Genomic DNA, 24,002 nt, shown 5'->3' on the forward strand with positions numbered 1-24,002 from the left:
ACTAAATGCATGTAATTTGGGTTTAGGTTTTGACTTGCTCTTTTTCTCCTATGGGGTGGGGTGGGAGGTGAAATTTCTGCATGAGTTCAGGTCTTGTCCAAATTAGATTTTCCTACAGTGACTGGAGGACTCATGGAATAATATCACAAAAGCAACTGAGCGGGGAAAGGGATATTTAGTATGTTCTTAAAACTTACTTTTGGCATCAGTTTAAACTTAATGTCTAACAAGCGTTTGGGGGAAAAGACGCCTTCACTGGAAAATTGAGCCTTGTGCCCCTTCCATTTAAAGTGTGATTGCACTTACTATTATCAGGAGAATGGTGGGGATGACTAGCAGCTCATCAGTTTTATTTTGGCATGAGGTTTTGAAAGCCATTGCACTTCTGCAGTAAATATATAGTTGCATCTGATGTATTTAAACTCAAGTCACCCTGAAAACATATGCTTTTTTGGTAGAGACGAACAAGAAATCGACACCTTGAAGGAGGAACTGAACAGCCTGAACTCTCTGATTACTGATCTCCAAAAAGACATTGAAGGCAGTCGGAAAAGAGAATCTGAGCTGCTTGTATTCACTGAAAAACTAACCACTAAGAATGCACAGTTGCAGTCTGAAACCAACTTCTTACAGACGCAGCTTGATAAGCTTACCTACAGTGAAAGAGAGTTACAGAGTCAGTTGGAACACCTGAGACAAACTAAAGATGATCTGGTGAGTACACTGTGCAGATGGATTTTGTGTTAATAGACAGGACTGGATCAATGCAAAGTCTCCTAAGACTTGTGTCAAGGCTCCAGCTTCCACAGTGTCATAATGAGGACAGTATTTCAGCTTTTATTTAAAAAGTTAGTTTCTAGCCCTAGTGGTTGTGAATAAAAGCTTGAAAATGTGATCTGACTGTAGTCAATACACAGACTCCTGCCTGACTTTGCAGATGCAATAGAACTATAGCTCCGAGGTGTGAACTGCCCTGTATGTGTCAATGGAAGACCCCCTGCTCTTGGAGAGGGACTCTGCCGCTTCTCTGGGAGGCAAGAGTTGGCTTAGGTAGATGAAGGATGGGGCCTCGGCATAAAAGTAGGGCAAAAAAGGTGGAGTCATAGCAAGGGGCTAGTGTCATGGCATACCTAGGGCTCTGGATTGCCTAATTCATCTTTGATTACTAGCATTTAACTTGCATGTGAAAGTGACTTTTGCAAGTCATTCATATTTAAGGAGCTAGGTTGTAATATGGAAGACTAGAATATTTCTTTAGGTTCCTCCCATTGTCCAGAGGTACTCCTGTAATATTTAACAGGGTAGTTTAAATAGGCCAAATCCTGCAAACACTCCTGACTTCAGTAGGACTGCTTCCTTGTGTAAGCATTTGTAGGATAGCAGCTTGATTTTTTGTATATCATGTGCAACAACTGAAGGGTCTTTCTTAAAATGACTTTTTAGAATCAGTCTGGAGCATCCTTTGTGGTTTGTATCTGCATCCTCTTACCAATTGTAAGAATAATTGTGATAACATCATTGTGATGATTCTATTTTATTGTGTGCAGATGGTTTTCACATCTATTTTGTAAAGTTACAAACTGGATTATTTTTAGAGCTTTAATCTTATTCTGTAGTGTGCTATCTTCTGGAATAAATAGTGCACCCTGTTTACTGCCTCGGGCGATGCTGCACTGGTGGTATTTGGCTTAATTAATGTTGTATAAAATAAGAGATTCTCAGATGAAGGGGTGGTGCAAGGTAAATGCAGAGTGGTGGAGATATTGTTGAGAAACAGATGTTTATCCAGTGAGTTTAGATCTTTTTTTTTTTTTTAATTGTAAATTTAGGCAAACAAACTGCAAAAAGAAGAAGAGCTACACAAACATGAAGTCCAGACGCTGCAGACAGAGGTGGCTTCTCAACAGAAAGAATTAACAGTACTGAACACCCAAGTAGATGAATTGAAAGATGAGTTAGTAACTCAAAAGCGTAAACATGTAGCAAATCTTAAAGACCTGACCAAGCAACTTCAGCAAGGTAGAATCTTTTTTCTTCTCTCTCTCTCTCTCTCTCTCTCTCTCTCCCCCCCCCCCCCCCAAAAAATCTAGTCCTGTGTCAACTCGAGTGTTCTAGCATAGTCCTCCCCACCCCCAGCATACACCGTTAGAAAAGGGTTCCTGCCTACACACGTGTCCTGTCAGGGTGCAATCTTTGCAGGTCGTCTTTGGATCAAATAGGAGATCTGTGGATGGGAAGGCTTGTTAGACTGGACCATTAATTGAATCTTGAAAGTAGTACATTACTTGCATATTACATGTGTAACTTTCAAATGCTGACTTGATTAAAGTGTAGAAGAACTGGATGGGATCTACACACACTTGATATTCAGCTAAAAGGCTATTTCATGAATTCAAATAGGATACAAAACTTCGTTCATGGTACAGTAAACCCTCGGGTTATGCGGGTTTACTGAAAGAAAATAAACAGTTTCTGTTTCTGAATAAACAGGGCAGCAGCCCCAGCTAGTTCCTGGCTCCAAGGAGTGAAACGGAGCTGGGAGCCAGCCATGTGCAAGCCCAGGGAAGCCAAGAACCAGGCTGCAGCCCGGTTCCTGTCTCCCCTCAACCTGAGCAAAAATTCAAGTTTTATGTGGGGGTTGCAGGAACATAACCCCCATGTAACTCAAATTTTTGCTCAGGTTGAGGGGAGACGGGAACCAGGCTGCCGCCTGGTTCTTGGCTTCCCTGGGCTTGCACATGGCTGGCTCCGAGCTCCGTTTTGCTCCTTGGAGCCAGGAACTAGCTAGGGCTTCTGCCTTGCTCAGTTTCCCAGCTCTGCAAGTCGGGGGAGCCAGGCTTCTGTCTGGTTCCCATCTCTCCGCCATTCTAGGGACTGGGAAACTGCTTCTGTTAGGGGTGGCGAGAGTCAGGCTGCTGCCCCTGACAGGAGCAGTTTCCCCTGTCAGGGGTGGCAGTCACGTTAACGTGAGACATGCACAACCAAGTTGCCTGTATCTCAAGGATTTACTGTACTCGGGTTCATGTGATTACTACAGTCAGAATTATTGTTGATGGCATCTGTTTAATTTTAAGGAAGTGCTTTATCTATTTAAAAGCATTTCATACATACAGGGACTGCTTAATTTTGTACTTTTGGGAAGTTAATTTAGGAGTGCATGAGTTCTGAAATTTGCAGTTTGGCATATTCAGGTGTTTGGAATTTATTTGAAAACAACTTGTGTATTATTCATACATTGGGAGAGGAAATTCTGTTTTTCTTTATACAGGTATGAAAACGTGCTCATACTTGTGCTGGCATTTTTCCACATGTGGGAATAGACACTATTGCCAGCTCCCTCTAGTGATAGCAATCACAAAATCATTCATTAATGGTATAAATAGCGTCGCTTATCCATAATAGAGCATGACTTACATAATGGTCTCATGACAAGCCAACACACAGCGTTACCTCTTCACTTAAGGACTGATCCAAGGCCCATGGACTTCAGTGGGCATTAGACCAAGCACTTAGTGATGTTCAGACATTTTGTTAGTCACTAGTATTCTTACGTGTGTGATTTGGCACTTAAAACTGTCTCAGCTCTGGCTGGGGTGGGGTGGGGTGGGTGTGTGCCATTTCCTTAGAATTTCTTCCATTTTGACAAGTATCGGAGAGGTATCCGTGTTAGTCTGTATCTTCGAGAACAATAAGTAGTCCTGTGGCACTTTATAGACTGACAGATATTTTGGAGCATAAGCTTTTGTGGGCAAAGACCCGCTTTGCCCACAAAAGCTTATGCTCCAAAATATCTGTTAGTCTATAAAGTACCACAGGACTTCTTGTTTCCCATTTTGGTAACCCCGATTGTATTTATTTATTTATTTATTTATTTTTGTTAGCACGAAGGAAATTGGATCAGATTGAAAATGGCATCTGTGATAAAGAAGTTAGCAGTATGGGGAGCCGTTCCAGTTCATCAGGTAACATAATAAATAACAGTTCTGCCTTCCCTGTTTTGGGTTTTAATAACCCAAAATTATTTTGCTAGCACAGATGAAAGGGGCTTAGGTTTTTTTTAAATAGTTATTTGATTTCTGTAGATTTAAATACTTCTGAACAATGCTGTTGCTAACCTGGCAACAAACCTGCCTCCTGCAGAACACCAACACATATGGAATATTGTCAGTCTTCGTGGTTGAAGTCCTGGGGTAGCTATATGTTCTTATTATAGATGGTCCAGGTTTTTTGTCTCCTGTCTTTTTGACTTGCTGATTTTTATGCTCAGAGGCACCTTATATGACATTTTCAAATGTAGCCAAAGACCAGCAAAAATCAGTAGTTGCCTCCAGCATTGTTTAATTGCACTAATTGACAAATGGCACTGTATAAATGTAAATCAATTGGCATATTTAAAAGCATTAGCATGCTTGTGTAACACTTAAACCTTTATTATTCTATCATGAAGAAAAATATTTTTTCTGCAGTATCATTGGTATTTATTTACCTTATCTATATTACATACCTTTAAATTCGGTGTATGCACCTTGAGCCCCTCAGGTTGTGTTTTTGGTACGTAGCCCTTTCTTTTCATTTGTACTCCCTTCTTCACTTTGAAAGTTGCTCCCAAAGCTTCTCTGCCGTTAGCCTGAAAGGGGTTAACCCTGTAGCACTCTTGTCTATAGAAGTTTCACTGCTCTAAGCAGTGCTTTTTGGTAAAGTTCAGCTAGATCTGTTTAAGGTGGAATTTGCTGAAACAGACTGAAATGTTTAACCTGGTAGAGTTAAGCTGATGCAACTCTCTAGTGTGGACACCTTTGTATAAAGTTTCTTGTGCAGAAATACGCTGTATACTGATGGATGCTCCTTTATTCCAATATAGCTCTATCCATACTGAGAGGTTTATCACTGTTTCAACATATATAGTGAAAATGGTACTGTAGTTATGTGCAGCCACTCCATTAGCAGTTAAGTGAGATGAGCATTTTATGAATAAAATATTTGGGCACAGTCCTGAGCTGTTGCTTTGGTTATGTAGTGGAAAAGTTCACTTGGAAAGAAGTACTTTTTGTTTAGAACTGTGTACGCTGTAATAAACATATGACTGTTGGCAGGGTCCCTTAATGCTCGAAGCAGCAATGAAGATCGCTCACCTGAGAATACTGGATCTACAGGAGCTGTGGATAGCTTCCCAGAAGTGGACAAAGCTGTCTTGATTGAGAGAATAGTAAAACTGCAGAGGGCTCATGCTCGGAAAAATGAGAAGATGGAATTCATGGAGGATCACATTAAACAACTGGTGGACGAAATCAGGAAAAAAACTAAGTAAGTGTGACATTTGGGTCACATAGTGTTGGCTCTTGGTTACTGCTCTGGAGCAGAACACTTGAGTCTTACATAGCACACAAAATTAAGTTGAGGCAGAAGAATATTAAATGATAAAATTGCAATGACAATAGACTGCGGATCTTAATTTTCAACCTACTTTCTGTGAACAGTTACTACAGGTTGAACTGTTCCCATCCAGCACCCTCTGTACTGCTCGGTGTGGGATGAGAGGATTTGCCAGATGAAGGGAGGTCAATATTTTCTAGCACTTTACCAATACTTACACTGCTTACTGTGCTCTTAGAAGACATTTAGGGGTAAATTACAGCTAAATAACACAGAGCACTGAGAGCCAGGACTGGTGGCTGTAAACAAACTTTATGGGACCAAGGGAAACTTGACTGTGCCCATGATGAATGGTTGTCTGGCTAATTAAAATCATGCCGTGTTATGGAGTTTGCCAGATGAGGGAGTCCCAGGTTAGAGAGGTTCATCCTGTAGACTGTTCCATTTGGTGCTGCAGCCTCTGGATCTGTGGCATAGTCCCATTTGCTCCTTGAACTTGTAAGGAGCATCACCCTATGAACAGTGCCTCTCTCTGCTCCAGCAGTGACTCCCTCTGGGTGTTTTGAAGTGTGACATTGGTATAGAGTCAGTTCTCTCAAAAAGACGTTCTTTGATGCATCGCTTCTTGGCTTAGAGGCCCTCTGATACAGAGCCTCGCCTGAGGGAAGCCTTTGGATGCAACTCTGATATACATAACAAATGATTATTGATACCCATTGTAATAAAATATCTGAACCAAAACCAGTCCATGCTCTTCCTCTCCTCCATGCTTTGAAGGCTCCTTTTACTTAGTCTGCTGGCTGGGTTCCGGTCTGAGGTTTGCTCATTCAGTGTCGCTGGGGGTGTGGGGAGGAAGAAGGTGGAATATACTCTCCTTTTAAAAATAACGAATGTTTGCAATTAAATCTAACTGTTCACACATTGACTCGTCTATTATGGTGATACCATCCCATGAGATGGTGTCTTACTTCAGAATCGGAGCTTTTGCGCTCCCTGGGGCAGGGGCCCTGGGTATTTAGTACAGGGCCTGGATTCCTCTTTGGGTCCTTTTAAGCACTACTGCAATCGAAATACTAAACAAGCTTTCTCATTCAGACTGCAGCAAAATCAAACAATTAATAAATTTGGCACTCCAAAAATATAATAAAAACAAGCAAGGTGTTTGCTGTCCCGTATCAAAACACAGACTGTTCTGAAAAGCAACCTTTGCTTATACATGACAAGTTAAAAAAACACTTTCAGGGCAATCTAATGCAATTTTCTAACTCACAGTGGCTACTGAATTTCCATGTAAATTCATTCTGAGTAGTGCTAGAGAGCCGTGTTAGTCTGTATTCTGTCAAAACAAAAAAGCAGTCACGTGGCACTTTATTACGTGATGAGCTTTCGTGGGGCAGACTGGGTTCTGAAGAAGTGGGTCTGTCCCACAACAGCTCATCAACTAATAAATTATTTTGTTAGTCTTTAAAGTGCTATGACTGCTTTTTTGTTTTAATTCTGAGTACGATAGATAGTGCTCACCCAATAAGCAGCTACTCAGTGTTCTGTTTTGCCCTTTCTGTCCAGTGTGTGGCCCTCGACCTTATTACTGCCCACTATTCAAACTGCTCTAAAAGAGACTTAAGTTCCTCATGGGCTTTTCTGTGGAGCCCCTTACTGTAATACATTGATGGGCAACCTAGGCTAATGAGTGGCCCTCTATCTCAGTGGGTCACAAGACTGTTGAAACCAAGATGCTTTCCTGAGATAATGTAGTTTTGCTAAGTGCACTTGTATGCTGACTGAAGCGTAGCAGCACTTGGACTGGAGGTAGAGGGAGATTTATGCAAAATCCCATATATATTTTTTTTCTAACAAAACTGACAGACATTTTCTGGAAATGCTTTGGATTCTAGTCCAACTACAAAATGAAGGTTCTGTCTCGAAGAGCTGTTACAATTGCAATTCACACCCTTTTTATTATTTGCTTTACTTTAGCAGCTGGATGTCGCAGTTTAGACCAGAACCTCATTGTTATAAATATTGTACAGATGCAAAAAAAAAGATAGCTCCTACCCCAAGTAGGTTAGTCCTTTGTGGAAGTGGTGGTCTTCAGTACTGGGGTTGGCTTTTGTCATTAAGGGTAGATTTAAACATCACAGTTATTTCAAAATAACATTTGTTATTTCGAAATACATAATCTAGCGTCTATATGAGGCAATGGCTATTTTGAAATAATTTTAAAATCGTGGTCATGTTATTTTGAAATAGGTGCTATTCTTCATGAAGTGAAGTTTACCAATGTCGAAATAAGCCATTGTACGTCCAGTGGCTCTATTTTGATATAGGCTGTATGTATTTAGACAAAGTATTTCAACATAGCTAATTGCTATTTCAGAATGCATTTTTGTGTGTAGCAGCGTTAGCAGTCTTATTCTGAAATAAGCTCCGTAGACATACTCTACGGTTATGGTTACGCTGACCCAAACCGCCGGCAGCAGTATGCATGTGGCCGCTTATTTGCATATTTGCTCACTGGTAGGTGCTGCCGCTGGCACGAGAAAAGCTGTGTAACTGTGGGTCTGCTGGCAACTGTGGGTCTGCTGGCAAACCCCACCCCCATTGTCAGTAGCCTTTTATGCCTGGAAAAAATCAGCCACAAGAGGCTACAGACAAAGTGAGGGTGTTTCGCCGGCAGACCCACGTTTACACAGCTTTTTTTGTGTCAGCAGCAGCATCTGCTGGTGGGTGAATATGCATATAGCATGTATTTGTATTTCAGAGACCGCCCATTTGCATACTGCTGCCTGCGGTTCGAGTCAGTGTAACCATAGCCTATGTCTACTCTGAGTGAAATACCAATGTCACTGAAACCAATGGGCACTTTGCAATTGACTTAAATTGGAGTTAAAATCTTATCCTTGGTCTCTCCTTATGGGTGGACCCTGGAAATCTTTATTTTGCATTATGTTTGCTGTTAATGTATGAAAAAGGAAATGAGTCCATGCTTGGCCAAAAAAAAAAAAAATGGGTTCAGTCATCTCCCTACCTCATCACACTTTGGAGCTTTTGTCTCATTCTTGTTTTGGTCACCATGCACGTGAAGATCTATGTTGTTATAACTCAAGTGTGGTATAAATACCACCCACCAAGAATCCTGTATCGTAACTCAATGCCTGCAGTCTCACACTGTTCTTTCTTTCTCCCCCCCCACCCCCGACCCGCTTCCTAGAATTATTCAGAGTTACATATTGCGGGAAGAAGCCGGCACACTGTCCTCAGAAGCCTCCGACTTTAACAAAGCCCATTTGAGCAGGCGTGGTGGCATCATGGCATCCCTGTATACCTCACATCCCGCAGACAGTGGGCTCACATTAGAACTCTCTCTGGAGATAAACAGGAAGCTACAGGCTGTGCTAGAGGATACTTTATTAAAGAATATTACACTGAAAGTGAGTACCCATGTGAGCCTTTCATTCTGGGTCAACGTTTTTTGCTGTTCTCAAATATTGCTCTGAACACACAACTACCAAATAAGAGGTCTCTTTAGCGATTAAGTCACTATGGTTTGTGACATAACTCACTTTTGCTCTTATGCTTTGTCCTGTAATATTATGTTATGTACAGGTTGGAATTGTTTGTTGTATATTTTGTAAAATGGGGATGATTCTTCTAGCATCTTGACAAAATTAGTAAGGAAGGAATATCTAGTAGCAGCTCGCTGATTGTATGTCTGTATCTTTGTATATGAATTAGTTCTGAACTTTGTACGGAAGCAGTACACCTTTTCATCATGCTCTGTAGACTCTTCAGATTTATAGTAAAGATGCACTAGAGCCAAGTATCACCTTTACTATTAATGTGGGCAGAGAAGGGCTGCTCTTCTACTTTTTCACAGTCAAGTATAAGCATGATATTTTTGGGTGCAGCCCACGAACATTGATGGCAAGTGATAATTTAAATTCTGTATCGCATGTTGCACCTGGTGATGTTCCCCTTTTGTTGCCCCTCTTCTTTTTTCCTTCAAAGGAAAATCTGCAGACACTAGGAACAGAAATAGAACGGCTTATTAAGCACCAGCATGAAATGGAAAGGAGGATAAAATAAGCGTAACCAACTACGGAGCAGCTGGAACAAAGAACAGTTGCTGCAGACCGTCATTTTGAAGTTGCCCCCCTAAACTGCGTGTCAACTGATGGCAGATCTAGTCTTTGAAAACCTTTGACCACAGAAGTTGCCCTCCTAACCTAAGAGGGTCTTGGTAGGATCGGATGGGAAGTCTGTTTTGCCTTGGCCAATGATGAACTTTACTGTAGGCTACATTCACAGTCAGAACTCTTCTCCGAAGCTAAGGCATCCAGATGCTTTTCAGTGTGCACTGTGTGTAAAGTACATTTCAGTGAGATTTAAATTTATGCCTTGTGCAATTAAACAGCTTGCTAATGATAATGCTTGGGGGGCAAAAACCCAAATTGATTTGTTGTGGAACACATCCAGTGCTACTGAGCTTCCAGAGCTTTCAGAAATCTTCCTTGTTCTGCAAGAGTTTGCTAAATTAAAGTTAAGCAATTAAAATATGCATGGGAAAGGGGCTTTATGATTAACTTCTGTAAAAATAATTAAGGACATGATGATGTATATTTTACCATTGGACAGAAGTTTAATGGCTTCCCTGGAAACTAAATATGAATTGACTTTTTTGTAAACTAGCCAGAAATTGGAATGAGAAACTTCTGCTGCTTTTAGACATTTGCAGTCATACCAATTATCAACTTGTAAAATTTTTCATAAAATCCAGATCTATAGACACATGAATCTGAATAAATTTGAACTCAGGTAGTTTTCATAAACTAAGTTTGATTTTCAATATAATTAACAGTTTTAAAATCTGCGCGTTAAGTTGTCCATTATCTACATGCATACTCCTTTATTACAAGACATTCCAGTCCATAAAAATAAAATCCTCCCCACCTTATTGAGTCATCTTATTTGTAAGTATAGCCCAGCTAGTAAAAATGACCAGGTCTGTTTGGTGAATTGCAATTTATTGGCTGAACTGTAGAAGCTGCACAAAAATCGGACTCGTTCCACTTTAGTAATGTGAATGATTAACATCTGACAAAATGACTTAATTGTGACCATAACTTGAAATTCAGTTGATTATCCTCATTCTTCACTTACAAAGTGATGAGGAAATAAGAATTGTGTCACTTTTAGTCTGTCATAATATTTTTGACAGTCTAATATCAGACAAAGGTAACTTAGATGGACTAGAATGGCTCTACTCCTACCGTAAATGCATATTTTATGGAATTAGTGCCCATTTAAATGCCTCAGTCAAATCAGCTTATCTTGTAAATGTATATTTAGGGTTTATGCCATATTTATTAAATATTTGCACTTCCTGTTGTCATGAAAGTATTTATTGCACATATACAAATGATACTCCAAAGTTTAACATTAGCCATTTTATTAAGTTGAGGCCACTTTTAAAATCTTTATTTCAGTGTTGTCAGTTAATCTCTTAAATGTTTCTTGTACCCATTTATCTTCCTGCCTACTTTATGTGAAAACTGAACTCTAATCTTCGCACACGGGGCATATAAGTTATCAAGGGATCAAAGTTATGTAGGTGCTTGCATATTGCCAAAAGCCCCTAAATCACTTTAGCCCTTCTAAAGACTTTACCCATATGTGCTTAATTTGATCTATGAGAATAAACAACATAGTCCGTGAGACTTATTCCTGCATGTAAAGTTAAGCAGTATGCACAACTGGTTGAAGAATGAAGTCCAGGTCTGCTTGGAGTTCCTTATGAGTCCTGAATAACTGTTATCTTTGTTTTTTTTTCTTTTAAATAGAGCATTTATTTGGAAGAAGGTAAAAACTATTGGCTTAAACTTTGGAGGACTGTTAGAGAAAATATGCCCCACTTTTAATATTAGCTTCTTTTTAAAATTTTTTTTTTTTTTTTTTTTTTTTTTTTTAAAGATCTCAGAACAAATGAGACCACTGCTGCAGCCTTATGAAAGCTTAGCTAGGATTGCTTTTCCTTTTTTGCTATGAGGGGAAGTGTGTAGGAAACTGTTAACCTGTTCAGGAGCAAATCTTAGGTGCATTCGTTTCCAAGGGAGTTGTGCCACTGGATAAAATTCTGGCCCCTCTTGATGTCAGAGTGGACTAATAAGTCTTGTCTGACTGAATTAGACCCCCTGGCAGAACAAAGTGTTCATGAGCAAAGGTCACATGTCCAAATAACATAACTCTTCAAGTTTTCACCCCCAACATATAGTATATCTGTTGTCTGTGTGCACTGAAAAAATACAAGAAACTGTTTAGATTCTGAAACCAAGCTTAGTCCAGAGAATAGATGAGAAATGGCATTTAATCTTAATGTAACTTTTTAATGTCATTCTGCAGCTGTTTAATGTGAATGTAGTTAAGAAATGTGATGCAGATGGGATAAGTGCAATGATCTTACTGCTTTTTTGCATTGTCATTCCTGCTATAAATTATTTTAGAGCATCCAGTTATCTGTTTGTCTAGCTGAAAAGTGCTGCTTCCTTTTTGTTAAACACTAGGCAGTTGCAGGATTTTTTTGTTTAACTTTTATATGTAGTGGCCACAACATCCTTAGGTTCATTGTATTCTAGTCACAGGTGGAAATGACACTCCAGTATTTACATTAGCTCCTATACAAGTCTTTATCAAGTGTAATGGCAGATTGTTGTAGGAATAATTCTAGAGGATAGTTTTGCTTGACTGTACAGATGTCAGTTCTCATGTGCAAGATGATGCTACAAATTAAAAAAAAAAAACTTGTGCTTTCCTCATGAATATGCTCTTCTGACTAATATGCTAGTGTTTGCATGGTATACAACAAGAAGCAGAATGACATTTCTTTGGTGGAGGTGAAAAAAGGCATTTAACTGAACTGAGAATATGTTGCTGCTGTTCTGGGGGAATAGCTTTAAATCAAAGGATGAGAAGTAGATTATCCCCATATAAACTAAGGCCAGCGTTTTCAGAGGGAGCCAAAGGCTGGTAAATGCCCACTGTCCAATGAAATTTAGTTGTAGTAGGTATTTAGCTGCCTCAAGCTCCTTCTGAAAATCCCCATTTAAACGTTCAGCCAATTGCATCTATGGGTGCAAGTATAATTTGCAATTGTTTGGTAACACTCACCACACATCCAGGCTAGTGTGTTTGCAGGTCCTAAAAAAAATCTGCTTCTGATTGCCCAGTTGTTGGTGATTTTTCCACACCATGGAAAAGCCTATTTCGGAATATAAAGTCATAACCAGGTATCTGGATACTATGAATGTTAGACATCACTGTGCTTTCTCTTTTAAATCCACTTAAGTGTACATTTAAGTTCACTTTTTGTGGATAGACTTCTAAAAACAATGGGATCTGGTTTGTGTTTCTAAATAGTTTCTGCTCTTCTGTTGCTTACTGATGCTCTTTCCTCGTTGCTGGCAACAGAAAATAGTACAAATAAATAGTATAATTTTTTGAACCTGGTTCTGCACTGCAGTATAATTGTTGTTACCTGAAACATTACGCCCACTATTTATTTTACAAGCAGCGAGGCGCTTTATATGTACAGGCCTGTGCATGAACGATCAATAACAGGCAGTACTTTTACTCATGACTTTTTAAACTATTGATACACAAAACTGTTTGATATTAATCATCAGTAACAGTAGGTGGCGCAAGAAATCCAACTTTCATGCCCATCAAAAAGAATGGAAAGCATTGCCAAATATAAAGAATTTTTGGCTCTTATACAAAATGATAGATACGGTTGTATGAGATTCTTTCCCTCCCAAGAATGTTTTATTTACACACCCATTCACTGTTGATGAAAATGATGATCAATCTTCCAATATGTACATAGGTGTATTGACAAAATACTGACTGATTTAATTGTTAATTTTGTAGATATTTTTCTGTATAAAATTAAGTTTTTTCAAGACATGGCTAGACATGATGTATATAATGTACTTTGAAATAAACATGCAAATGTCTGAGTGTTTGTTTTGGGATGTATCACTTTTGGGAAATAATTTGCATGAACAAAGTGTAAGACCCAGATTCTCAGGAGATTATGTAGGCTCCTGGGTTCTGTTAAGACTCTAAGCCTCCCATGCAGTATAGCACTGTGCTGAACCAGTGCCTAATCCCAATGACTCCCTGTGCAGCTTGGACAGATTGCTAGAGCTCTGTGTGGTTACAAAATTTGTACCCATAGATATAAATCAGATATATGCAGAGCTGCAGGTCTTTTCTGTGAATCGCAGTGGAAAAAGTGGCAGATGGCAAGGCCACCACTTGCAGGAGCTGGCACCCTGTACTGGTAGCTCCCCCAGTGTGTCTGTACTGCACTCAACCCCACTCATGGAGGTTGACACCAGGCTCACCAGTATCTGTTTCTGGTCACACTAGTGTGGAAGTAGCTCGCATGCTGCCTATTCCTGTCCTGGAGCATGCAAGCTGCTTGCATATGCGAGCACAATGAGACTGCTGCCTGTGGGACTGAGGGTAGTAGAGTCGCTGCTGTGGTACCTTCCTTGCATAATTGCACAAAATAGCAGTTTAGTCCACACCTAAACCATTAAAAAAGAGCGCCACTACTCAGTGTGAGTAAAATTAGAAGTATCTGGGTAAATGTTAAGAGCTCCAAAGATAATTATGACCTTGAATTTATCGTCTTTTGTTAGGCCTAAGCAATAGTTGAACATCTAATGGGCAAAATTAGAAACCATGCCCCAATGAAGAGTGACTGGCACTGGTTACAGCAGAAGTGGTTTGTGAAGAGTTATTCATAAACTGTATCAACCAGCTCCAATATCCAGTTTCAGAACAGTCTTTGCTTTTGTTGCATGCTGCTTTATAACGTGAGAACTTTTTACTTGAAGTAATATTTTGGTGATGGAAACTGATGGGGCTATGAAGGTTCAAGCTGTGCAGAAGAATTTAAACATGGCTTTAAATAAATAATTTTTGAATTTTTGAGACTTGCTCACATGCCTGGAGCACAGATATTTCCAATTACATCTTAACTTCTTAAAGATGCTTGTGTGTGAGGGAGCATTTGGAAACTTAGTTATATGGTTACTGAAAGCTGTATTTTGTACCTCCGTGGAGCACCTCTAATATCCTTTCATTAGCATATGCCTAATTAATACCGCCTAGCTGCTTACCTACTTTATTTCAGAGATGCCAGGCCATATCCTTGCAAGACTAACCCATATCCTAAACTAGGTCCAGTCCCTTTTCTCTAAAGTGGGGGTACCAAGACACCTTAAATCTGCCCGAAATGGGAACTGATGACATGAGATATTTAGCACAGAATAGAGGGGTTGAGAACAAACCTGATCAAAGCACAAGAACACTTAATTTATTGAATTGCCTCTATACAACACCAGGGAGCCTAGGTAACAGAGAATTGCTCATCTATGAGCATAAATTAGATTGAGTTGCTGTTACTAAAACCTGTGGAGGATGACTTATACTACTGGAATGTTGTTAATTATAGTTAGGCAGGGTTTCACGGGCAAAATGAGAGGAGTAGCAGTACTCTGTCAAAAACAGTGTTACCTTTTTCCAAGTCAAGATAAGCTTAGAACAATCACTTTTTTCCCCAAGGTTAAGGATCATGTCCTGAGAGAGAGCTCAAAATGGGTATTAGTTGGTACTTGCTACAGACCACCAAATCATTGTTTGGAAAAGAATGACTGCTTCCTCTTAAACTTGTCTGTAACATGGAGGAGGCAAAGGGAGCATGATCACTTCAACTAACAGTTAAGACATCCTTAGAATTTCTAAACATAGAATGCAACTTCCTCAATCAGTGTTGTAGCCAACATGGGGGAATTCTATATTAGACCTTGTTTTAGCAGATAAAAGTCATGCAACAAAAAATGAGCCATGGCTTTGGCACAAGTGACCATGACTTTGTTACATAAACAGAAAAGAGTCTAGACCTTTAAGATATATATGCCTGGTGTTTTAGCAGGGTTAATTTGACAAAGGTGAAAACAGCTATAAGCCAGACTGAAGAATTAAATAAGAAGTGTGATAATTGGGAATTATCTAAGAATTTATGAGATCCCAAAAAAGCCACAACTCCACAATGGTCATATGAGTTTGAAAAACAAAAAGCACCTCATTTAGAGGCAAAGTGAAGGCAACTATAAACAATTTAAAATAGCGAATTAGAGGAATTGTAGAAAATTGATAGAGGAACCCAAAGGACACAAGGAGCGATCTGAGCTGAGGACAGGAGGAGATTTCTGACTTTTTTTAAAACATACAGTAGGAACAAAAAATCCTGACAATGAAGTTGTGTGTTGCTCAATGGAAATGTTGGAATTATCAGTAATACTGGAAAAAATATTCAATAAATATTTCTATTTGGAAGAAACAAATGATATAGTTTCAGCATATGCCAGAGAGCTTTCCTTTCCACTATGGTGCTGTTGTAGCCATGTAAGGGTTGCTGACTGTCTAACTGAACACTTGCCCCCCTCCCCTTCTCTGAGGTGCCACCCATTCTTACTCCATCAAACCCCGCCATCGCTTGGTGTTGTCTGCCCTCACTTGATCATTGTCACTGGGCTGGAGCAGAGGGCTGGCATGTGGGAGGGGAGTATGGGCTCTGGAGTGGGTATGAGGCATTTGGGGTTCAGGAGGGGGCTCTGGGCTCACACAGGATTGGGATTCAGGAGGGGGCTCCAGGCTGGGGCCAAGAAGCTCAGGGAGTATGAGGGAGTTTGGGTTCAGGAGGGAAGGCCAGGGCAGAGGGGTGGAGCATGAGAGGGAGTTGGGGAAGGAGGTACTTCTTGCTTGGAGTGCTGTTTGGTCTAGGGCCAGCCCTAACAGTAGCGGCCTAACCGAGCAGGGAAGGCGATTTTCTAATACTAATCCTACTACTGCCATTTATTATACAACTTTTGGCAAGAAACATTTCGCCCCTGTCCTACACATAGGAAATAGGGGCCAAAGACACATTCCTGCTCTAAAGGGACACTGTAAGGCTATATTTGTGAAGTGCTTTAAAGGTGTAAAGCAGTAGATAAGTTTTAAATCAATAGGGCTGCTTGTGTTTATAGTTAAGTGCATGCTTAAGTAACATAGAATCATAGAACACTAGGACCGGAAGGGGCCTCGAGAGGCCATCGAGTCCAGCCCCCTGCCCTGACGGCAGGACTGACCACTATCTACACCATCCCTGATAGACATCTATCTAATCTGTTCTTAAATATCTCCAGCGAGCGAGATTCCACAACCTCCCTTGGCAGCTTATTCCAGTACTTGACCACCCTGACAGTTAGGAACTTTTTCCTAATGTCCAACCTAAACTTCCCTTGCTGCAGTTTAAGTCCATTGCCTCTTGTTCTCTCCTCAGAGAGAACACATGTTGGAGCCGCGTGGTACCTGGAAAACTGGATTAGTTGTGGTCTGAAGGCACATGAATATTTATGACATTCCTGTATACTGTATTCTTGGGACTTATTTCTTAAAGCAAGGGAAACCACATTTAACGATTAGAACTACAGTAAGGAAAGTCTCGGAACTAAATTTCATTTTTAATTTACACTATTGACCAGAGGCTACAGGGGCACAGTGGTTAGTGGAGATAGCTCAGGGGATTGACAATGGAATAAAGAGTCTTCTCTATCTAGATCATGTTTGACTTGCACTCTGGCCAGAAACTGCTTATCCAAAATTTTTAACTCTAGACAGTTGTTCACAAGCTTGGATTAAGCTGTTGGTCTCATCTCATTCTATTGATTATAATCACTGAAAAACACACCTATCAAAATTTTCACTAATTTATGCCCAGAACATGGGGTTTTTTTGGAAAGGTCTTAAGGATTAAATCAGTATGAAGAAGACCTGACTTATAAAGTAATTAAAAAGAAAATGAGTTGGTTTTTGTAAGAACTGCAGGACAAGCTAGAAGAAAATTTTCTCAACTCTGCTGTGCAGGGCAGGAGTGGCCTGGTACTGGATCAAAATGAGCAGCAATCCAAGCAGCCAGTTTGTGAGTGAGGCCTGCTGACTGATATGTACTGCAGTCAATCTGGGTCTAAAGGTAGGTCTACATTTACTGGGAGATGGGTGCTTTGGCAATCAATTACCCAGGGGTTGATTTAAAGAGTCCAGTAAAAACTCGCTAAATTGACTGCTGATCACTCTCTTTGACTCCAGTACTCCACCAGAACAAGAAGTGTAAGGGAAATCGATGAGAGAGTTTCTCCCTTTGAGCCCCCATAGTGGAGATGCTGCCACAACTTGACCTAAGGTACATTGACTCTAGCTAAGTTATTCACGTACCTGAAGTTGCCCATCTTAGGTCAACATTGTCCCTTATTGTAGACATCCCCTAACTGGCAGTGGGGTGAAGTATTTAGGAATTTGACAGCGATAGCTGCAAGCCCTCTTCTTGTTCTGTAGCCCCTTTCACTATCTTTCTAATCTGTGTCACGGCCCGTAGGCAGTGGATACAGCCACTAAAGTCAAACTGAAGCTTTGCATATGTAAGGATTGGAGGCCAGGCTAGCTGCTATTTAAGGCCATAGCATACTAAGCCTCCCCTGACCCAGGCTGTGCCCTGCCCTCCCTCCCTCCTGTACCCTGAAGCCAGTTAGCAGCCTGGAGCTTTGCCTGGCCAGCAGCCAGGGCTGGGAGTTGGGGTGAGCCAACAGTTGAGGGCTGACGTGGGTTCCTTTGGCCATGGAGAGAAAGTCCTCAAGCAAAATGGGCAGGGTTAGCAGGCTTCCCAAAGGAGGGGTTCACTTGCTGCCCTCAACTAGGGGATTCAGGCCCTGGTATGTTTTGTGGGGAACAATCCAGCAGGGATAGATGTCCAGAGATGTCTTGGAGAAGCCATACACTTAGAAAGTCGTGCAGCTAAATCCTGTGCAGCTCTGAAGCCTTGGTCTTCATAGTCTAGCTGGACAAGAGGCTAAGGTGCACAGAAGGAAGTACTGTGTGTACACCTGTAGCCCAGGATGCTCTTCAGTAAGAGAGCACAGGGAAAGTAAGTTATCTGAGATGGTTTTTGATGCAGGGAGATAGGCAAATGACTTCCTGGAAAAAGTTATCCTAAACTGAGTTTTCGTTGTGTCTTCTGGGATAACTGAAACTTGCAGGACCCCAGGGTGATAAATTGGTAAGTAAACCAGCAAACAAGGCTACCAGATTACAGTTTTAGGAGAGGGTGTTATACAATTTTCTTTTCTTAGCTTTCCACTTTCTTTTTCCAAGCCTGCCCTCTCTCTCTCTCTCTCTCAGTGAAGTACATTTCAGCTGTGCAAGATGAATTATTTTGCCTGTTTAACTGCTTGAAAAATAAATGAGAACTCCTCTATGGATGGCACTCTCATTTTTTGAGGTCCTGATTCATGGTGTTTTGGTGGAACTGAAGCAGGTAGTGGGCCTCCCAACAGATTCACCTGTCCCTTGGGCAAGATGTGGGATGGTCCTGGCTCTGTGCTCCAGGAAGGGGCAGGGCCACAGGTGGAAGGGGTGGGGCTGGAGCTAGCTTCTCCCAGGTAGCCTCAGTGCTGCCCAGAGCACACTGCATGTGGCTCTGGTGGTGATATCACAGTAGCAGTGGTGGTGGTGGCTAGGAGTTCTATGCCCTTTTGAATTGCTGGTCCCGGGGGCAATTTTTAACTCCTCCTGGCAAATTGCTGACCAGGCTTGTAATGTGAGCAAGAAACCTGCCTCCTATGTGATCCTACTTTGTTTTAGGAAATAGAACTTGGCCCATTCTTTAGCGCCAGTCCTTTTTTGTTCTTTCAAAAGTTTACAATTGACCATTGACTTTGAAAAGCTTTAAAATTTTACTATGCAGATCAAAAATGCTGCTTTTAAACATCTTAATTTAAGTGAAACAAGCAAAGAAACAGGTTTCCTAGCTTGTCAAATCTTCTTTTTTAACTGTCCCTTTAATTTTTTTAATAATTTATATATAAGACTGTACTGTGCAGGTTGAACCTCCTAATCCAGAACTCATCTTGTCTGTAATCCAGCATGATTTTAGTTAGTTGGATGATCACTTATCATGGGTGTGGCCAAGTTTCCCGTGTTCCCATAAAGTTTGTCTGCAGCCAGCAATGCTGGCTGTCAGGGTTCTGTGCTGTTACTTAGTTAAACATCTTCTGAGAGCCCAGTAGTGGAAGTGTTGGTAAGTAGTGGAAGTGTCGGTAATGTGCTAGAAAATATTGACCTCCTGTCGTTCCACAAATTCTCTTGTCTGTCACCAGTCAGGTCCCAAGAGTGCCAGGTGAGAGGGGTTCAACTTGTATTTGCCTTTTTTTTTGGGGGGGAGGCGGGGTGGGAGGAGTGGGAGTTAGGCAGAGCGTGTCTCTGCTGCTGTCCGCACACTTCCAGTTCCAAATGAGATGTGTGGTTCACTGATCTGTTTGTAACTCGGAGGTTCTATTGTATCAGATGTTACAAGATGAATTAATTTAAGATATGTGGTAGGGGGCTCAAATGACAATGCTCAGAGAGCCCTCACTAATCCTACCAAGAGCTGTAAAATGCCCAAAGCTAGTGGACCACAAAACACATCAAAATGAAGATCATGAGTGGTGCACACAGAGATAATTCCCCAAGCAGTACAGAGAAAGCCTTCAAAACAGACTAGAATTCCTGAAGATTCATGTGTCATGCACCCTTCCTGACCACCCCACATTGATGTTGGTGAAACAACCTTTGTGATCCACCAACGCCTGCAACACCATTGAGAAGCACCCCTTGCAGTTAATGTAATCTGAGACCTGATGGTCTGGTGCCAGGATGGGGATGTGCATTTCATCTATGGCACCATGCAGTTAGGCAACCCCATAGCAGCAAATCTACCCACTATGTCCTGCACACTCCCCAGAGTCACCGCCTTTCACAGGAGCAGCTTCGTGATTGCTTTGACTACCTGGATGACAACAGCCCCCACTGTAGATTTGCCCACTCCAAATTGATTTCCCCACTGACCGTCAGCTGTCTGGCATTGCAAATTTCAACAGAGCAATTGTCACTTGCTTGCAAATGGTCAAAGCAGGTTTCATTCTGGTGCTGCTGCACTTCAGGGTGGGAGACAGCACTTCACAAAGTTCCATAAAAGTGACCTTATGCATGTGGAAGTGTTGCAGCCAGTGCTGATTGTCCCGTGACTCCAAAACGATGTGATCCCACCAGTATGAGCTGTTTTCCCAGGTCCAGAACCTGTGCTCCATGCTGGGCAGTGACTCCAGTGCTGCCAACAACTCTGAGGTACTATTCTCCAGATCTTCACATCCATTATTCACCCCACATCCATCCACTGATACTCCATGGGTATTACATTCGGAATGTACTGCATTATAGTCTGGTAAGTCATCAAAAATCACTGCACCAAACACTGAAGCATCTGGGGATTCATGTTATTCTTTGTAATGGTGATTAGCAGTCAGTGTAAAAGCGTTGTGAAAATTTCCGTATCCATTTCTTCTCAGTGGGAAGTGAGGGAAATGCATTCTTGAATGATGACATCAGAAACCCAGAACCACTTGCACTGACTTTTTTCCCCCACAAGACATGGGCACAGAATCTCAAAATGTAACGGGTCTGCAGGAACTGTGGGATAGGCCCCCACAATGCACTGCTGCCACCATCAAACTTAGGCAATCTGATGGGGACACTCTGTTTTGGGAGCAGTTTCAGACACTCGTCTTCAACTTTATAAAATCTAGTTTTAAAAAGTCAACTTTAATAAATTCATATTTATTCCCAAGTGCAGACAGACCCAAACACAGTTGAAATTCAGGGCTCAGACCCATCCTTATGTTTTACCAAATTCAAAGACAATAGAGGTGGATGTAATGGGGTGGATCACAGGGGTTCCCTTGGGGCTGTCACATGGTGTTCTGGTCATGCCACTGGACCCACCTACCTGCTCTCTGTGGTGCTCCACTACACTGTCCTGCTGGGCCAAGAGCTCTGGTCTTCTGCAGCCAAGGCAGAGTTGGATTAACAGCTCCACAACAGGGCAATAAAAAACACTGAACCAGCTCTGTGCTGGGTGCACTCCCCTATAAGGCCGTTGGCAGCTCGCAGGAACGCAGTCTCAAAGAGGACCAAAACCCTAAGTAAATCTGTTGTACTCTATAAAAGTTTACGCAGAGAAAGCTTGTAAGTTTGCTCTCTTTATCTATGGAAGAGAGATATGCACAGCGGTTCCTCCCTCCCTAGGTGACTGCTACTTACACTCAGCCTGATAATAAACAAAAGTATTTTTCTTCAGTATAAAATTAGGATTTAAGTAGCTGCTAGTGAAAACAGATCAAAGCAAGTTACTAAGCCAAAATAAAGAAGACACACCAGCTAATCTAAATACACAGAGAAACTTACAACATATAAATTCTTACCCTAACAGTTGTGCTAATCATCTCTTTTACAAGCTAGGCAGCCTCCCAGCTTGCGCCCAGAACTTCACTCTGTTCAGTCTTAGATGTTTCCAGCAGGCATCATGGGAGGTAATTGGGAGTTTCTGGCATCTGGCCACTAATCCAGTTGTTTGGTTTCTCCCTTTATATCCATTTTGCCCAAAGCCTGAATTCTTTGTGCTCAGCTCAAATTTTTCTCACCTTGTGTGGAAAAGTACCAAATCCAAAAATGGGTTCCACCATCAAGTGGGCCACAATTAAGGCTTATGGGAAAACAATCTGTGAAGGGTTTTGTTAGCTTGAGCACTGGGCCATTATGTTTTGGGAGTATCAGTAATGGCACTCAGTGCATTTAGAATTATAAACAGTCCCACACTTCGTATTTCTAACTTCACTTACAAGACTGATACATGCGCAAAAATAGAACATACACTTTCAGCGGACTGTGACGGTAAATGATATGTTACATGAAGCGTTTGGCCAAAAGCATCTTTGAGTTATGCATCTTCATAAGCTAATTTTTATAAAGCATGGGGTGGCATCACAACATATTGTTCACCCATTTCAACAGTGGTAGCATTTTACCTAAGCTACAGATCTTTGCTAACACGAGTGTCCCGGTATCTGCCAATTAATGACATTCCCTTTCACTTCATGATTTTCCTCTTCTGTGTTTAATTAATTTGACATGATAGAATGCCTGGCAATGGAGAGAAGTGAGAGAGGAATGCATGCACAGTAGTAAGCAACAAAAAGTGTTTACACCCAAATCTCAGTTCCTCCCTAATGCAAAGCAGGCCTACTGCGAATTGTGTTACTTCAGCTCAAGCATAAGAATTATCTCCCACTTCTCCAGCACCTCACAAATCATTTTGACAGACATTAATGAGCCATGTCTTAATACCTGGGAGAGAGAGTCATCCTTATTTGAAAGATGAGGACACACAGATAGGTACCTACAACAACATGTTCAAGGTTACATTATGCCCCTATGCAGGGAGAAGAGGATCTGTAGCAGACCTCAGGTCTTTTCTTTTTCCTTTTCAACAGCAGGCGAGTGTTATATAACAGCTGTCTTTTCTCACAAACCACAGTACCGCAGAAGACCCAACCTGCTCCTTTCAGCCAGCTCCAGAAGGTTATTCAGCTCCACCCCCGGATTTTAACTATGAAGTTCATGGACCACACTAGAGGTGTCCTGATCCCTGTCCCACACCAGAAGGGACCTGCTGTGCTGGTCCTTGGCTCTACGCTTGCTCTTGGTAAACAGTCTCTCCCAGCCAGGGTTCATCTCATGGCAAACGTGTAGACATGGTAGATTTCGCTGGGGAAGTTCTCATGCCTTTCTTCAGCTAGGAGGGTGAGTCCTGCATGCCAGACGATGGTCCTCACCATACCCAAGTCCCGGCACAGGCTGCTGTCCACATTGTCCATGTTGACTCCCTCCTGGGCCATATTGTCCATGATGACAATGATGCAACTGGGGCGCAAGCCAGGCTTGCATCTCTTCAGGAAGTCAGACAAGTGGTCGTCAGTCAGGTGTTCTATTACTCACTGGATCCAGATGACATCATAGGAGCTGGGCTCAGGGCTGAAGTCCTGCAGGCTGTAGCAGAAGTAGTTGCTTACTCGCCTGCCTTCCTCTCTCAGGTAGCTCCTTGCCTTGGTCAGGAAGTCCTTCGTCACATCCCCCATGTCCACTGCTTTGACTAGAGGCAACAGGAGATGCTTGGTGATCCTGCCAATCCCAGTGCTGCAATCCAGGGCACCAGTGGTCCTGTCCAGTTAGGGCCCTCCCAAAGGAACTTAAGCAGGAATTTTTTCTAGCTGTTGATGTCAGTCCTGGAGATGTGGCCATACCCACCCAGCACGCCGTCCACTGTGGTGGCACGTCCTTCCGCCTTGGAATAGGATTCCAGCTCGTCCTCCACCTCTTCCCATGTCATGCTGCTGCTGGGACTGCTTCGAGCCCAGGGACTGGATCGGGGCTTACCCAACCTCTCGCCTCCACCACGCCTGGGGCTGAGCCACTGGGATAGGCATCTTCTCCCATCCTAGCAGCAGCGATGTCCTCCGTGGGCCTCCCTTCTTCCTCCTCCTTCTGCTGTGCTTTTGCCTGAATTGGCGTTCTGGGAATAACCTTGTCATGCTCAGTTTCCTCAAACGCTATGGACACATAAACAAACCAACCGACCACACATGGCACAC

The 24,002-nt window shown here is 41.9% G+C and overlaps 2 protein-coding genes and 1 pseudogene across 4 annotated transcripts in view; 1 reads left to right on the plus strand and 2 right to left on the minus strand.

Moving 5' to 3' along the window:
• CCDC186 (coiled-coil domain containing 186) overlaps positions 1–15,637 on the plus strand; it is a 63,450-nt gene extending 47,813 nt beyond the window's left edge. For 2 of the 3 annotated variants that reach the window (XM_074999109.1, XM_074999110.1), the window contains exons 11-16: positions 459–714; positions 1,830–2,019; positions 3,882–3,962; positions 5,094–5,304; positions 8,585–8,804; positions 9,382–15,637. In XM_074999109.1, coding sequence (XP_074855210.1) covers positions 459–714; positions 1,830–2,019; positions 3,882–3,962; positions 5,094–5,304; positions 8,585–8,804; positions 9,382–9,459 — 1,036 coding nt within the window. In that variant the 3' untranslated portion in view covers positions 9,460–15,637. The remainder of the gene's footprint in view (positions 1–458; positions 715–1,829; positions 2,020–3,881; positions 3,963–5,093; positions 5,305–8,584; positions 8,805–9,381) is intronic. The other variant, XM_074999111.1, reaches the window with a different exon arrangement.
• Positions 8,858–24,002, minus strand: part of ADRB1 (adrenoceptor beta 1) — a 73,483-nt gene continuing 58,338 nt past the window's right edge. Inside the window, exon 3 of the transcript XR_012646184.1 lies at positions 8,858–9,396. The gene's annotated coding sequence lies outside the window, so the exon portion shown is untranslated. The remainder of the gene's footprint in view (positions 9,397–24,002) is intronic.
• Positions 23,082–23,740, minus strand: LOC142015935 (N-terminal Xaa-Pro-Lys N-methyltransferase 1 pseudogene; annotated as a pseudogene).

Source organism: Carettochelys insculpta, chromosome 7, assembly GCF_033958435.1.
Source record: "Carettochelys insculpta isolate YL-2023 chromosome 7, ASM3395843v1, whole genome shotgun sequence".
Lineage (NCBI taxonomy): Eukaryota > Metazoa > Chordata > Testudines > Carettochelyidae > Carettochelys > Carettochelys insculpta.